Source organism: Letharia columbiana (assembly GCF_014066305.1).
Source record: "Letharia columbiana isolate WasteWater2 chromosome Unknown Sc0000086_s0, whole genome shotgun sequence".
In the NCBI taxonomy this organism is placed as follows: Eukaryota; Fungi; Ascomycota; class Lecanoromycetes; order Lecanorales; family Parmeliaceae; genus Letharia; species Letharia columbiana.
Window position 1 is genome coordinate 1 of NW_023501131.1, and position 15204 is coordinate 15204.

At 48.9% G+C, this 15204-nt stretch overlaps 6 protein-coding genes across 6 annotated transcripts; 3 read left to right on the forward strand and 3 right to left on the reverse strand.

The window, feature by feature from the left end:
- Positions 1-2118: 2118 nt before the first annotated feature.
- HO173_012611 (uncharacterized protein) lies at positions 2119-2940 on the forward strand (the record flags this gene model as incomplete). Its single annotated transcript, XM_037314446.1, has 1 exon — positions 2119-2940. One exon carries the CDS (start codon positions 2119-2121, stop codon positions 2938-2940), a length of 822 nt encoding a protein of 273 aa, XP_037158648.1.
- Positions 2941-3556: 616 nt separating this feature from the next.
- Positions 3557-4228, reverse strand: HO173_012612 (uncharacterized protein; the record flags this gene model as incomplete). Its single annotated transcript, XM_037314447.1, has 1 exon — positions 3557-4228. The coding sequence occupies one exon, from the start codon at positions 4226-4228 to the stop codon at positions 3557-3559; it is 672 nt and encodes a 223-aa protein (XP_037158649.1).
- A 2612-nt stretch (positions 4229-6840) lies between these two features.
- HO173_012613 (uncharacterized protein) lies at positions 6841-8029 on the reverse strand (the record flags this gene model as incomplete). The annotated part of the gene is made up of 2 exons (XM_037314448.1): positions 6841-7861; positions 7923-8029. The coding sequence occupies 2 exons, from the start codon at positions 8027-8029 to the stop codon at positions 6841-6843; spliced, it is 1128 nt and encodes a 375-aa protein (XP_037158650.1).
- An 834-nt stretch (positions 8030-8863) lies between these two features.
- HO173_012614 (uncharacterized protein) lies at positions 8864-10138 on the reverse strand (the record flags this gene model as incomplete). The annotated part of the gene is made up of 3 exons (XM_037314449.1): positions 8864-8888; positions 9263-9837; positions 9953-10138. 3 exons carry the CDS (start codon positions 10136-10138, stop codon positions 8864-8866), a joined length of 786 nt encoding a protein of 261 aa, XP_037158651.1.
- Positions 10139-11767: 1629 nt separating this feature from the next.
- Positions 11768-12790, forward strand: HO173_012615 (uncharacterized protein; the record flags this gene model as incomplete). The annotated part of the gene is made up of 5 exons (XM_037314450.1): positions 11768-11823; positions 11876-12082; positions 12169-12178; positions 12365-12375; positions 12436-12790. The coding sequence occupies 5 exons, from the start codon at positions 11768-11770 to the stop codon at positions 12788-12790; spliced, it is 639 nt and encodes a 212-aa protein (XP_037158652.1).
- Positions 12791-14331: 1541 nt separating this feature from the next.
- HO173_012616 (uncharacterized protein) lies at positions 14332-14973 on the forward strand (the record flags this gene model as incomplete). The annotated part of the gene is made up of 1 exon (XM_037314451.1): positions 14332-14973. The coding sequence occupies one exon, from the start codon at positions 14332-14334 to the stop codon at positions 14971-14973; it is 642 nt and encodes a 213-aa protein (XP_037158653.1).
- Between the last annotated feature and the right edge of the window lie 231 nt (positions 14974-15204).

Consider the following 15204-nt stretch of genomic DNA (forward strand, 5'->3'; position numbering starts at 1 on the left):
TTATCTTACCATTCTTATTCTCGCTATCTCCCTCTTCTTTACTATATATATCTTATTCTAGGCCTTATATAGTCCTTCGCAAACCGGGTATTTGCGAATATCGGCCGTGCAATCTTTATAATAATGCTCCCCTAAGCATTTCCCATATACTAAGTAATTCTTTTTAGAGTATATAGTCGATAGATAACCGTATTTCCAGTATACAAAGTATTATTTCGATTTATACTGCTTGTTATAGACGTAATAGCTATGTAATTCTAAATCAATAATTAGACCTTCTTTTAGTACTTTATTTCCTTTCTCTGAGAATACTAATTCGATAATTAATAAACTCTTATTATAACCCTCTTTATTCGCGCCGAACTAGCCTAGTTACACTATGTCGAGACTTAGCGTATTAGCGTTCTCGTTCTAAATCCTTTTAATTACCGTAGCTATATCTTTGATATCAAATATATTAATCCTCACTCTATAAAGTAGAAGACTATATATTTTAATAATTACTCTCACACTATCACTTATCTTTAGAGTTTAATCCTTACTTTTTCTTAGTCTATTCGCCTTCTCCTCATTTATAGCTATAATATATATATCGCTACTTACTAGCCTTCTAGCCGTTCTAATAGATTTTCTTATAATATTTATACTCTTTATATATTCATTAACCATCGTAATTATCTCGCTCGATATCTTCCCCTCTAATACTTTACTTATTATCTCATCTTATAGCTTTATAATAATCTCGTTTAGCTTATTATATAATACTTAGCCTTATTTTAATATTACTAGTAATATAATGAAAATTCCTTCGGTAGTAAAGAAGGATATTAAGGACCGGCCTAGTACGCTAACATAGCTGGCCGTCGATATATTACTTTTTAGACTAGTTACCTAATACTTAATATACGTAATCTTTTCCTTTATATTACTATCTCGATTACTTAAATTAATAGCTAGTTTACGTACTTCGTTTAAGATTATCTAAATTTTAAGTTTATCATTCGCTCTTTCTTTAAAAACTACCGCCGCCCTAAAAGCAGCAGCTTCTTCTTTTTTTTTTTTTTTTTTTTTTTTTTTTTTTTTTTTTTTTTTATTTTTTTTTAAAAAAAATAAAAAAAAATTCTTCCCTTTATAAAATTTTTATTTAAAAAAAAAAAAAAAAAAAAAAATTTTTTTAAAAAATAATTAAAAAATTAAAAACCCCCCCAAAAAACAAAAAAAAAAAAAATTTAAAAAAAAAAAAATTTAAAATTATTATTTTTTTTTATTAAAAAAAAAAAAAAAAAAAAAAGTTTTGCGAAAGGTAAGGATTTGGGGGGTCAACATCTGATGCGAACCGAGGTTGGAGCTAAAACTTTTGGGGGGGGGGGCAAAAAAAAACCCTAACCGCCGCCGCCGGCGAGGGGGAGAAGAAGGGGGGGGGGGGAAATATTTTTCTCCCACAAAAAAAGGTACCTATACAGAATTGATACGTGCAACTAAGATGAATCTAGATTTAGAGCCAGCGCTACAGGACGCTAGATGATACTTTAATTCAGTCAACTTTGACCCTGACAGATGGCTTTCTCTACACTCCAGGCTCCAGGTTCCTGCTGGTTGCAGATGGACTGGTCACGTGCTATCATATAGTATTGGAGGATTTATTAACAGCCTCAATTGGCTACCTTACCTTACTTCCCCTTAAGCAAACACCTACTTATCTATCCGAAGCTAGGTACCTTATCAACTACGCCGTCGGCACGTCTTGACAAGACTGAGCCTTGCGGCAACAGCACCAAAGCCGGCTGAACTGAGCTGGGTCAGGCTTGATTTGCTACGAGAAGTCAGTGCTGAGACGAATGCATAGAAATAAAAAAGGGATTGCCATTTGCCACAACTTTCATTCGAGCGCAGTCAGCTCCTGCTGAAACCTCACCTCAGGAGGATGACTCCCGCCAGCTACCTGCCTCTGCATAGCCACGTGAGATTAATGAGCTGAGCAATCCAACATCCGCATCCTTCAAACCCTCCTAAAAATAAAGCACACAAATATCATTGATCCTCGCGCATTTTCGCCAATTGTTGCATATATTCGATTTCCATCACGACACCACACTAGACCACACCGCACCACCAACAATGTCTCAGAACCCATCATCCGACGAAACCACCCCCCTTCTCCGCAAAGGCGAATACCGCCCCCCCTCCTCCACCGACATCCGCGGTCCCTGCCCCATCATCAACACCCTCGCCAACCACGGCTACATCGCGCGCGACGGCCGCAACGTCCGCGCCGCCGAAATGAAAGCCGCCATGAAACACCTCGGCGTCAGCATCACCCTCCGCCAACTCCTCACCTCCGCCGTCTACCTCGAACACCAAAACGACCCCCCGACCGGCTTCTGGGCCTTCGTCCGCAATCCATTCGTGTACGTATTCCGGACTTTCGCCCTGCGCGCCAAGGGCCAAATCGACGCAAGCGGCGTTCCGTGCCTGAACCTCGACGAGTTGGACCGCCACGGCGCCGTCGAGCACGACGTCTCCATGTCCCGGCGCGACTTCGCCCAGGGCGACAACCACTCCAAGCAGGACGATCTCGTCGACGACATGCTGGCCTCGGCGCGCGACGGCAAGGACCTCACCGTCAACGACTGGGCCACCTTCCGCGTCCGCCGCATCGAGCAGCAGAGGCGCGACAACCCCAAGCTCAACTTCGGCTCCCTGCAGGATACGATGGGGCTCGCGGAGACGGCGTTCCTGCAGACGACGTTCGGCGACCGCGCCAGGGGGTGGGACGTCCCCGTGTCGTACATGGCGGCTGTCTTCGGCGAAGAGCGGTTGCCGGTCCGGGAAGGGTGGAGGAAGCGGTCGTGGTGGACGGTCGGGGTTGTTGAGTTGACGGCGCAGGCGCAGGCGCTGAAGAAGGTGGTCGGACGCGTTGCGTCGAAGGCGTCGTCTTGATGGATGCGATGATCTGTCGGTTTGTTGGGATGGGTTTGCACAGTCGGGTTGGGTGTTTATAAAGTAGATATGTTCTGTTTCCACTATCTGCTCTGAAAGAAATTTGGGATGGGTGAGCTTGGCGTTGGGGAGCTATAAATTATATACAAGGTCTATGTCTTCTTCTTTTTTTCTTTCTTTTCTTAGGAAGCATGCCATCGGGAGCGATCATTCATCTTCATCTTGAACTCTACCAGTGACAGTGTCAATTCCACTCCATCCCAAGCCTTAGCCTCAGCATCATCTCCGCATCATTACCTTATTGAGATGTGCGTAGCGTCGTCGATCCCCAAGGTAAGAGACTCACAAGTTCGCTACCAAGCGTCTGAATCGTAAGTGATTGTTTCGACCGCTACCGCCGAGGCTCTCGAGCGGGATTTGAAAGCGGCAGGGACACAGGTGGTCTTTGTTGTCATGGCGCGAATCTCACGGACGGAGATGTTTTCTTCGGAGGAGGTTTGTATAAACTTCTTCTATTTACTTTAATCCTAGAATACCCCATCCCATCCCACTCCAGCAGCGCCAGCATTATCCCCTTCCTCGCCCTAACCGATCACCATCTCCACCGCCAACCCCCTCAAGCACACCCATCACACATGTCATCCAAGTCCTCATAAACAACCACATGGCACTGCGCCAACCCATTGTCCCTCAGCGCCGGCATCCCCGCATGCTCATCGCACAACCACTCGCACTCGCCCTCCGCCTCCGCCTTCCCCCGCAGCACCGGGCCCTGGCCCCCCATCGGGTCCAGGTGCCGCGACTGCCCGTTGAACCGCAGGACGTCCGGGCCCGGCAGGCGCCACCGCCGCCAGTCGTCCGCCGTGCGGCTCGGCTCGTAGCACAGCGTGTCGCTGGCGGAACCCGTGGGGACGCCGTGGTACCAGGTGCGGCAGAGGGGGCCGGCCCAGTCGACCCCGTTGCCCAGCGTGATGCGGTCGCCGGGCCGCGGCGCCAGGCACGTCGCCGCCGCGTCCGCGTCCGCGAGGCAGAGGTCCGAGAGGATGAAGGTCCGGTTGCGGTGCTGGTTGTAGTATTCGAACTGGAAGTAGTGCGCTTCGCTGTAGTGTTGCGGGATCGGGAGCGCGGCGGCGCAGAAGCAGAAGGTGCTGGTGAGGTAGTCGCCCGCGTGCGCGGAGGTGGCGCCGGTGAAGCCGGGGAGGGTGCCGGCTTCCACTTCGGAGGGGGTGGCGGCGTGGGTGGCGGCGAGGAGGGTGAGGGCTAAGGCGATGGTGAGGAGGGAAGGCATTTGTGGGTTTTTGATGCGGGTGTTCGAATGGGTTTTGTGTGGTGGAGGTTTGGTAGATGGAGATGTAGGTTGGAGGGAATTCCTCTTATGTTAAGGAATTTTGGGGTTAGAATTTTCTGTTGCCTTCTCGGGGGTTTTTTTGCGATTTTCGGTCATACTCACGGTTGATTTGAGTCGGTTTTGATGAGCTTGGCGGTCCCGACAAGAGCCGTGAGGGAATATGAGCCTCCAATGTCTTGGCCCAGCCCAGCATCGCCATGTCTCCACGGAAGACAAGGTAAGTCAGATGCGAAACGTGCCCTTGTTATGAACCCATCGTACGCTGAGTCATCGAATGATACCCAAGGCAAGAAGTCATCACTCCGATTTCTGTCAACGCCGCTTCAAGATGCTACAGTGGCTAGTGCAGTGACAGAACGAGATCTGACTCCTGTCCCGATCCAAGCGGCTACGCACACTTGGAAAGAGGATGTCTGTTTCGCATCTATCGGTACTATTCTCACATCACCATCTTCTCGACGTAAAGTACTATTTAGGAATGCTCAGCTGATCGAAGGAAAAGGGTCAAGATTTCGTAGAAGAGTCTACTTACCCCTTCCACATCTGTATCGACCATTTAGGCTCCAGAGTCATCTCAGACGTCTCGCGCGATAATACGGTCGCCGTAATGGAAACATCGAGTGTTGTCTCGGGCCTGAGGGGACATTGGGAACGTCGCTCTTCTCCTTTCATAAGCGATCTGACATACCCCACCGTTTCTTTGAACCACGCCGCGAAGGGTTTCTTCGAAGAGACGGATCGTCTCTTTCGCCATCAAAGTGGTCGGAATTAATCACCGAAGAGGGATCTTCCCATGATAGCATCGATAGTCAGAGAGACCGTAACGGCGGAGAGTAGACGAGCAAAAGGTAACAGCAAAGCTTGCTGTTTCCGATGTAGAGATGCACCCGTCCAGTGTCAGCTCGTTTCGCTCGCCTGCTTTCGTAATCATGGACAAATTGCATCTCCGAGCGGACACGGCAAAGCTCGCAGCGGGACCTGTTGAATTCTTTGTTGATCTCTTCCATAGGCCTGGTTTTGGTCTCGAAGCGATGTTTCACCAGAGTAATGCTACTCGCAGCATGTAGATTTCTTAGGGCATCGTTGGTAAGGCAAGTGGTCAGCTCTGCAGCTTCAGAAGTTATGCTGTGGGCTTCTCATGACAGGAAAGATATTTTATGAAAGGAGGGAAAGAGTCTGGTCGCTTCAATCATGGTTGAAACTACCGCATGGAATCTGCACAAGAAGAGTAATGCACGTAGCGCTCTCGTAGCACCCTTTGTGTCAACTAGAGAATACCTAGCAAAAAAGCTCCCAAATGCCGTTTGACTTCGCAACTTTGAATGAAAGACACAAGTCATTTAATTTTCTTCGTGGTCCTTATACTAACCCTTGCACCTGAGGGACTGAGCATCATTGTTTTCAGTATCCGCCTCAGTTGGAACCAGCTGATTTGGAATTTGAAAACGCTTCCACGGCTCCTGTGTCCCAGACGATGCGTCTGTCCGGTCCTTGTTCTGCGATACAACTATCGCCGACTCTGATAATTGGAGTGACCGTGTCTGATCCTTGGGACGAAAATCGTCTTGTACAATACTGACGTGGGATCGAATACGAGCGTAGGCGACGAATGGTCTGGATAGGATACTACCCGCATGCTTGTCGCTGAGCTCTGGCAGGCCAAACTGTTTGCTGATTTATATCCAAGAAGTGGCCAACCTTTCACTCTGTGCAACCCGCTCTAGATCAACACCAAGGTCGCGTAGGTGATCCAGATCACCTCTGGAAAGTCCTTCATTATTCGCGGACCGTGTCTCAACTCGTTGGTCGCCATCGTAATCTTCAATTCAACCATGTACGCAATTGCTACCTCCCCAGGCGCTCCTTTGACCCAAGCCAGGACTTCTGCTAGACGATGCAGAAAGCGTTTCCTTAGCTTTGACTGAGTTGGTTGGAGTCTCTCTTGGTTCTGGTTATCACGTACGTGAGAGTCCCATGGCGCTAGGTCCTCATCACTGGTATCATGTTGTTCATTTTTTGCATTCACGTCCTGTTCATGATAACTCTCATCCTCCGTATCTTATCTCAATTACCTGCATAGCAGTTGTAAGAGACAAGCAGCATCCACGAAGTGCTGGCGAGACCCGCATATACCAGCCCGGTCCGGGATGCAAGGCTTGTCTGCTGGCGGCGGTGCTTGCCTATGCTAGCTGCTGTGCCTGTCGGCTTGATCGTTATTCGGGCCTTTGCGGCGAGCTTTTCTGCCGTGTTTTGGCGCAGCTGTAGCTTCTGATTTAGGATAATTCTAGGCTTCGTTGATCTTGTGCGGTTCGCATTGCGGAACAGAATAGAAACCTCAGCTATGCACGTGGTCAGCGTCCGATCAGGTGGGGTCTAGCCTGGGAACGTACCTCATGCACGTATCCGAAAGACTCTTGGTAGCCATCCTCGCGACATGTGTAGCGAAACAATCACGTATGACGAGGTAGGAAAAGATGTGATTCGAATCGTGTAATGTCTAGTCTATTTAATCTATTTCTATGAATATAAATATAATTATGCCACCTCGTCGTTCAAGCCTTCGCCTCGTGAAGTCTCGCCAGGCTCTTGGCAGTATCGCTGATGGTCTGATCGAGCGGGGTGAAGTGCATGCCCAAATCCGTCCTTGCGTGTTCGTTGTTGACCTTGAATGTCTCTACCTTTTCTGTCAACGAAGGTTCTGGCACCTTCGAGGCGTAGGAAGGCAAGGCCTTCCTGATGATCTCGCAGACGTCTGGATATTGGAAGTTGCCGGTTGTGATGAAATAGCGGCTACCCTGTGGGTTCTCATAGGCCTTGACGTGGGCCTCTCCGACGTCACGAACGTCCGCGAAGGCAGGGAAGGCTGTAGGTCCGGGCTCTTTCTGACTGCCATTCATCATCCGGTAGATATCCGCACTGCTTGTGTTCAAGTGATCCAGACTCGCATCATGGTCAAGGGGACCATAGATCATAGGTGGGCAGATGGTCGCAACATCAAAGTTGGGCTTCTTGTCCTTGACGAAATCCCAGGCAGCCTTCTCCGCAAAAGTCTTGCTCGCGCAGTATGCCGTTGAGCCATCTCCACTCTTTGCCTGTTCGTATGTGACTGGGTTCCAGTCTTTTTCGCTGTAGGTATAACCTGGCCGAGCGCCTTGGGTTGGGTCGACGATGGCCGCAAAGGAGGAGGTAATGACGATACGCTTGACTTGGGGTGCGTACTTCTCGACGGCTTGTAGTATTGATGTTGTGCCCTTGATGGCAGGGTCGAGGAGATCGCGCTCATTATCCTCGACTTGCATGACGAAGGGGGATGCGGTGTGAATGACGCCATCAACGCCTTTAACGGCTTCGTCAAAGGCTCCGGGGGCGGCGACGTCGTGTACGATTGAGAAGGTGAGGCGGCTGTCGACGCCATTTAGAAGGTGGGAGTGTGTCTTGCGGACCTTGTCGGCAGTGGCCTCGCTACGAACAGTGCCACGGACTTTATAGCCATGTTGCAGGAGGCTGTTGAGGACGTGGGCGGCAACGAAACCCGAGGCACCAGTGAGGAGGATGAGTTGGGAGCTCTTGGTCCTGGTGGAGCCGGTAAGCTGGCCGACGGTCTCTGAGACTTGGTTGATAATAGAAGACATACTTATTGGTGAGTATTATGGGTATAGGGTTGTGGTCGCGGTGTTGGAAGCTGGTTTGTATGAAGTGCAACTGCTCCCAATCGTATATACCTTTGGGTGCTTTGATCATAGGAACTTTTTCTAGACTAAGACTGATGTCATTGTCTTCGGATGACGCACCTCAGCCGAAGGGTCCATTTGAGCACCTCCTGTTGGAGAGCTGGTTAATCGACATTCTATTGCCGAACATTCTGCCTAGTTCATTGACCATAACGCCAAGAAGCATTACTGTAAGATTGGCAGCGAAGATTGGCAAGAGAATACATGAAGGTCATGTACAAGTAGGAAAAGGATGACGAGACCCAATGATCAGTAAAGTAAGAAAACTGCTACACTAGCCTCTACGGAGGTCTGCACCAAAAGTCCTACACCCGCGCTAGTGCAGCCCTAACCCTACTTTCGGAAAGCAGCCCTGTAGAGGGGGAGCCTAGAAATACCTTCTAATAGCGCATAGATGGGACTTTAGGTACCTCTTTTAGGCTTGATAAGGGTATTAAGCCTCAAAACTTGGCTGAGGCTAGGTACGATTCCGAAGAACTTTAAGCGTATTGTCCTGGTAACCCTTTAGATGGGGCGTTATCCGAGGTCTGAGCGCAAGAGTCTTGGCGGGTGCAGGACTTTTGGTGCAGACCTCCGTAGGAACTCTTGGCGTTCTTGGCACGGGTCATGGAGGCCCGGCTGCTGGATTTCCTTAAAAGACCAACGAAAAGATCGAAAAAGCTAGCTCATGCTAAAGTACTGTCTGCGTCTGCGTCTAGTCCAGCTCTGGCGTGTACTATGTATCAAGTTATGAGATAATTTATACCTCTCTGTCTGTGGCATGTCACTGGTCGACCTTTCTTCTTCCGGGATGAGCACAGCGTCAGTCTGTTAACTAGGTGCTTCATCGATCGTATTCTAATCATCAATCGTCTTGCAGGGGAACGAGACTGAGTACGTATTGTGTTTAGTGAAGGGTATGTTCATTGATCGGTGATGAGAAAAATGAGGCGAAAGAGCCACCAGATGCGGGAATTGTCGATGGACGTGGTGAGTGGATTAATGGATGAGAAGGATAAGCGAGTGGTGTAAGTCATGGGAATGATGCAAGGAGTAAGGTCCAGATTGACTGAGTCGATGTAACATGAAGCTGTTGAATGATAGTGGTCCCCAGTTGGAAAAAACGAAGAATCTAATTGTAATTTTTGGGGCTTATGTGGCTACTGACTACGACGTCAATCTTCATGTGGCGGTGACAAACTCAAGGTTAATACACTGATATGTCCACTGCAATTGCCTCAGAACACCACCTGGTCATCCTCACCTGCTGACCCCAATACCAACCGCAATGGAAACCTCACTGGCCCAGAAAGCTTTCGGACAATCCCGATCAAATTTACACACCCATGTCCCCTCCCTCTTCTCAAATCCCTCGGGACCACCTCGATACTCCCGGTGTGCGATTCTCACCTGATATTTCTCTTCGTCGGGGCAGTCAAATACGAGGTGTCGAGCCATCGCCACCATCCCATCCAGCTCCTTTTCGCTCGTAGCTTCCAACCGCCCCTTTCGCCCTTCCTCGAGGCCTAAGGTACCCGTGATCCAAACGCCGTAGCATGCAGCGAGTATCCCATCGCGCTCAGCAAGCTTGCCGAGGTCGGTCCCTGTCGTTAAACCGTCTTGGCTCGCGGCCACCGCCGTCTCATACAGCATGCACGCGTCGGCAGCGCTCCTGGCGTTTCTGACCAGCTCTCTGTTCTTGTTCGTCACGGTGCAGCGCAAGACATGACTGCTTGATAGTCCCTGATACCCCTTCTTTGCCGCCGAAGCTAGGTGCTCCCTCACCTCCTGCTGTGCTTGGGCTAAGAAGGCCCCCTGAGCGGCACCGGGATCCGGCCTCTACGCGAATGTATGATTCATCAAGCGGTCTAACTCGTGAAGTTCGAGCACTGTGTCGTAGTGCTGGATGGAATGGAATAGAACAGAGCCGGATGTTGAAGAGGCGGTTTTGTACCAGATGTGGTAGAAGAAGCGGGAGGTAAGGTTGAGGGACGTGATTGAGGGTGGTGTGGGGAGGTGGTGTAGATGTGGAAGGCGATTTCGGCTGGGAGGCATGAGATGCTGAGTTGTGGTGGATTTGGGAGAGCTTGGGTGCTGGAGGGGGTCGAGACTTGTTGGTGTGTGACGGACATGGTGGCATGGGCTTTGATGAATGGAGGAATATTCAGACTACCTTGCAGAATAACTCGCAGGAGGATCCACGTCTGAATGATGTATGAGGTGTAAATAGTGTTGCGAGTGTATTTAACTCACACTTACCAGGGTCAAGCACGTGTTGTTGGAGTGTTTGATTATTCTCTAGCTAGAAAATGTAAACGCTAATTCTAGCAATAAGCTGAATGAAGTGTCAACGGACAATGTCAAACAAGATTAGGTGACGTGTTGAGATTCAAAGTTTGTTGATAGTAAAGTCTTCTTTGTTCTCGAACCGAGGGCAATACTTTATAGATTCAACGGCTTCCTACACATCCCAGTTTACAATTTCAGATCTTTGTCCGCACATACAATGAAATGAGGAGATCAAATCGGAAGACAAGTTATAGAATTTTCTGTAAAGAGCATACATAAATGATTAATGCTCGTTGACTTGTAGCGTTCTTATACAGAGGCCGGGTTTCAATCAATGCATCCTTTTTCCGCAAGGATTTTCCTACAGCCACTTTATCCAACCCTCGCCCTCCAAGACAGATGTCCATCACCCAGCCGAATTTGCCAGTCGACAGCCTTTAAGAATCATCCTGACTGCTGTTATCGATCTAAACATAGTCTCGAGATACTTGCCTTTTGCCCGCTGCCTCGAAAGAACAGCCCCTGAACTCTGGTCACACGGTCTTAGGCCTAGCTCCGCGAGCGCCATCGTTGCGCTGCGGTCCTCCACCATTTCTGCCGACCTCCGCCTCGCTGGCGAACCTTATCCTTTGAGATATCCTCCACGTGACGCACTCTGTGGTCTCGGTGCATTGGCATCTCGTCGGTGTAGTCTGCCCCTCCGCCTCCTCTACGCCTTCTTGAACTAGGGTCCCAGCACATTGTTGTGTCTTTGGATAGTCTCTGAGCGAAGTTTGATGTTTATGGGAACGTGGAAATGGAAGTTTAGATGGAAGAGCTGGATGTCGTGACATAGTTGCAATTTATGAGGAGAGGGGAAGCAATCGGTTAATGCGTTGGCGGCAGAGAACAGCAGAGTTGGTCACAAGGCAGTAATACATCGTTGGTGGTGCCAACACGGCTTCCGTTTGGATATGAATACGAGATCTTGACCAGGATATTCTCAGTGAGCAAGAATCAGTATCACCTGATGCGTAAGTAGCGGAATATAAAACATACCGCTTCTCGTTAAAAGACTTAGGCATCTCTGCTTCTTCCGCACGCAAACAACATGGCAAAACGACAACACTTATGAACTCAAGTCATAGTCTGGTACGCGGTTCTTTGTTCTATTTCAAGCTTGTCGCTGTCATTAACACTTCGGCTCCCCATCTTCATTTATAAAGTGCAAGAGGATTCAAACGCTCGTCGAGCGACTATCGCATACACTAAGGACCCTCAAAACATTGGACAGAGCAAGCCTCTTGGCCCTGGATCTTGAAGAAAAATATATCGAGACCTGTGTAAGTCAAGTAAGGAATCTTGATATTTTCTTGAAGAAGTTCATTGTGGAAGAGAGTAATGAGGGAAGCTCTCATTGGCGTAGAGGTCTGGCAAAGGTGGATCGGTCGTGGAGAGCTTTCAGGTCAATTCGTGCGGACGGGGAGTTGAAGATCTGCAAATGGGTGTGGACCGGATGCTTAATCTAATCAGCTTGCAGCTACAAACTCGAACGGCGTAAGCTTATGATCTTTGTCTGACGATTGTCGTTTGTACTTATTGTATACAGAGCTAAGCTCGACCAAAGCAACACGACCATCCTCCAGCAGCTTGATAACCTTCACCTGGTAACTGTCTCAAAGCCAGATACCAGGCAAAAGCATACTAGGGCAGAAACAATCATTCCATTCATTGGCAACCCAAAATTTAATCAGATAGAGTCGAACTTTGGGACTGGGCAGCCCAGAGTTGCTCTGTGCGGGCTTGGGGGTGTTGGGTAAGGCCTGGATTTCACTTTCACGCTCCAGCACTTGTTTTGGGTTGTGACAGTGTTGTCATGAGCGTTACTCAAAATTTACGTAGGAAATCGTTGGTAAATACCTCGGTATGCTGCAGTTACTGCTATGAGACCTATTACTAAGTATAATATTCCTAATAATGTCTGTAAAGTCTAAAGAAGAAGGACTCTATGCAGAAGAAGATAGCCTTCATATACCAATGTACTAGGCCGAATGAGTACTAGAGGTAGCGAGTGTTGAGTTACCGACAGAAATCACAGCTCGCTCTAGAGTATGCTTTCCGCCTTAGAGACAAGTCGCCAGACACATCAGTCTTTTGAGTCTATACAAGCACTGGTGCGAGCTTTGGGATAGCATACGGCAAGATCGCGGCGGCCTTCAATATCTCGCACAGAGATAATAAGGAGCGAAACAACTTCCAGCTAGTCAAAGACTATTTCGAAAATCAGTACCCATTCAAGTGGCTAATGATCATCGATAACGTCGACAGTGCACCTGCCTTCTTCGAAGAAAAGCTTCGCGGTAAACCTTTGATTGTTTATGGCCCTCAGGGTATCGATGGTGCAGTTCTATACACCTCAATAAAGCGTGACATGGGCGTGGACCTCACCTTGGATCAAGACCCTGTAATGAATAGATCGATGGATCCGGAGGAGACCGGACATTATTTGACCGACGTCTCCTGAGCCATAGCACAGCAAAGCAGCGGAGAGAACTACTCGAAGAACTCGACTACCTCCCCCTAGCAATCACACAAGCGGTGGCATATATGATCAAAAGGCAGAAGTCGGCCAATCAGTATCTGGCTATCTTTTTCGTCAAAGCGACTCTGCGAAGGTGCGACTCCTGAGGCACCAACTTAGTGATTACGGACGGGAAGCAAGACAGTACGAGTCTCTAGCAAAAAGCTTTACGGTGTCTTTTGACCACGTTAGAGCCGAATATCCGCAAGCTGCTGAACTATTCTCGATGATGAGTTGCTTAGATCGGCAAGATATTGTGGGTGCTATGCTTCATCTCGAGTGCGATGAGATGCTCGGTTTAGAGGATTCATTGGGGATCCTAAGAGCCCTTTCATTTACATCATTTCAAGGTTCCATCCCTTTCGAGGATGATCCTGACTGTGCTGACTCTGTCGATGATCGTTCCTATAGCATGCACCCATTAGTCCAGTTAGCGACTCGGGCATGGCTTGAGGAGAATTATCCAGATGCGGGTGGGCGATTCGCAATGCGAGCGATGCAATTCTGTCTCAGAAGTCCGATTCTGATCTCGAAAACATGGTGGAAAATGCCCAATACGAACAGGTAGGGGAGAATGCTCCTCTGTATATCACACATATTCGAAAACTTCTCACTCTTCGATTTCACAACCCTAGCAAGGATCTCAGACCGGCGCAAGTGGCAATCTATCTTCTATATGCAGCATACACTTCTAGGAAACGGGGATGGAACAGGAACGTCGCCGTTGCGCAGACTCATGCCAGCTAATTTTTCGATACGAGAACTGACGTCCTGGGCCCAGGAAATATAGATACGTGCATATCTATGGTGGTGCTTGCAGTGTGCATGGCAGATTCGCATACGTTGAAGGTGGAAGTTGGTGAAACAGAGGCGACTAATGCTGCTGTGGTGTTCCTTCAAAGAGCCTTAGACGGCTTTTATAAAGACTTTGGAGTTGGAGACCAGAAAACCAGTGTCTGTATTGTGGCACTCGTCGCATTGATGACATGCATGGGCAGAAAGCTGATGATATAGATGCTTGGTTTGAAGAGATTCTCAAGGAAGTCAGTGAGAGATCGTTGTCAACGTCCGCGAAAATTTGGACGCGAGCTCCTTGTTCTAATTCTCTCAGGATGATCGCCCCCTTCCATGGCGAGAAAAATAATGATGTTCCTCGCTGGCCTCGACGAGTTGTACCCAACAATACTCGATCAAGATGGAAGAATACTCGGTCAGGATGGAACGAGCGGCGTAGAGCCTGCGGAACGATGCGATAACTTCTAGATTTGACGCCTGGCGGGCTGACAGCGATACTCCCTTCTTAGAGTACAGATTCCTAGGCGCGTGAATGCTGTCATGCTAACCCTAGCGTCCTCACTATCGGCTGCATAATCGCTTATAGAGCGCACATAGTGCACTACGCGCTCGCATCTTACCATACTTAACGTGCGCACCGCGGCGCAGTTATCTGTCATGATATCATCATTCATTTCCAATCCTCCGACATGCATATTCACCAAGCACTTGCAGCTTTGGCCAACGTCCAATCATTCGTTTCTGTCGCTGGGACTCCTCTGACAGCCACGCCTACTTCAATCGCCATAGCAAACACTGGATCTCAACGCTCTTCGGATCAAGCTCTCGTTCTCATTTCCAGCCCTGTTAATGGAAGTGTCACTCCGCCACGCCAAACTTCTAACATAGGACCTCAGTCAAATACCACCTTGATCCCCCCTCAGGGCCTAATTCCCTACCGTGTCAGAGGATCTTCAACAACCCTCTTCTTCCACAGCTTCGGCATCACCATCCCATCCTCTTACATGCTCCAATGCCTCAGCCTCTCCCTCACCCTAATCCTCCAAGTCACCCTGGATGGAAGGGGCAAAGATCTCATCAGCAACGGTTACTTCAACCACACGCACCTCATGCTCAACGGAGCCAAGGTCGCGGTCGTCGTAGGCGATTTTCGAGAAGTTGGACGGCCGATGGATTATTACAACGTAAGGGATATGCTAACCGGGATTGGGGATTTCGTCACAGAGCCGGATCGTGGGATCACGACGCTGAGTTATGAAGTCGAGGTGGATAACAAGGGGTATGTGGGGACGGGGCACGTGGATTATGAGCCTGCCCCCAATAGTGCATGAGTGCTTCACGACTTGATGTATCAAGTCTTTCACGTGTCTATAGATTGCCTCAAAATTCAGGCTATAAACTTTCTGCTGTGATGGACCGTACGCTTACACTTTCCGTTCCAACCGAGTCTTGCTAGCTTACACTTCCATTCCTCGATTCCGCGAGATGGTGATGCATGCGAATTCCTATGACTGCTTCTTCGGCTAAAGATTGGTGAACTTGGAGCGGGTGAAATTGGCTGG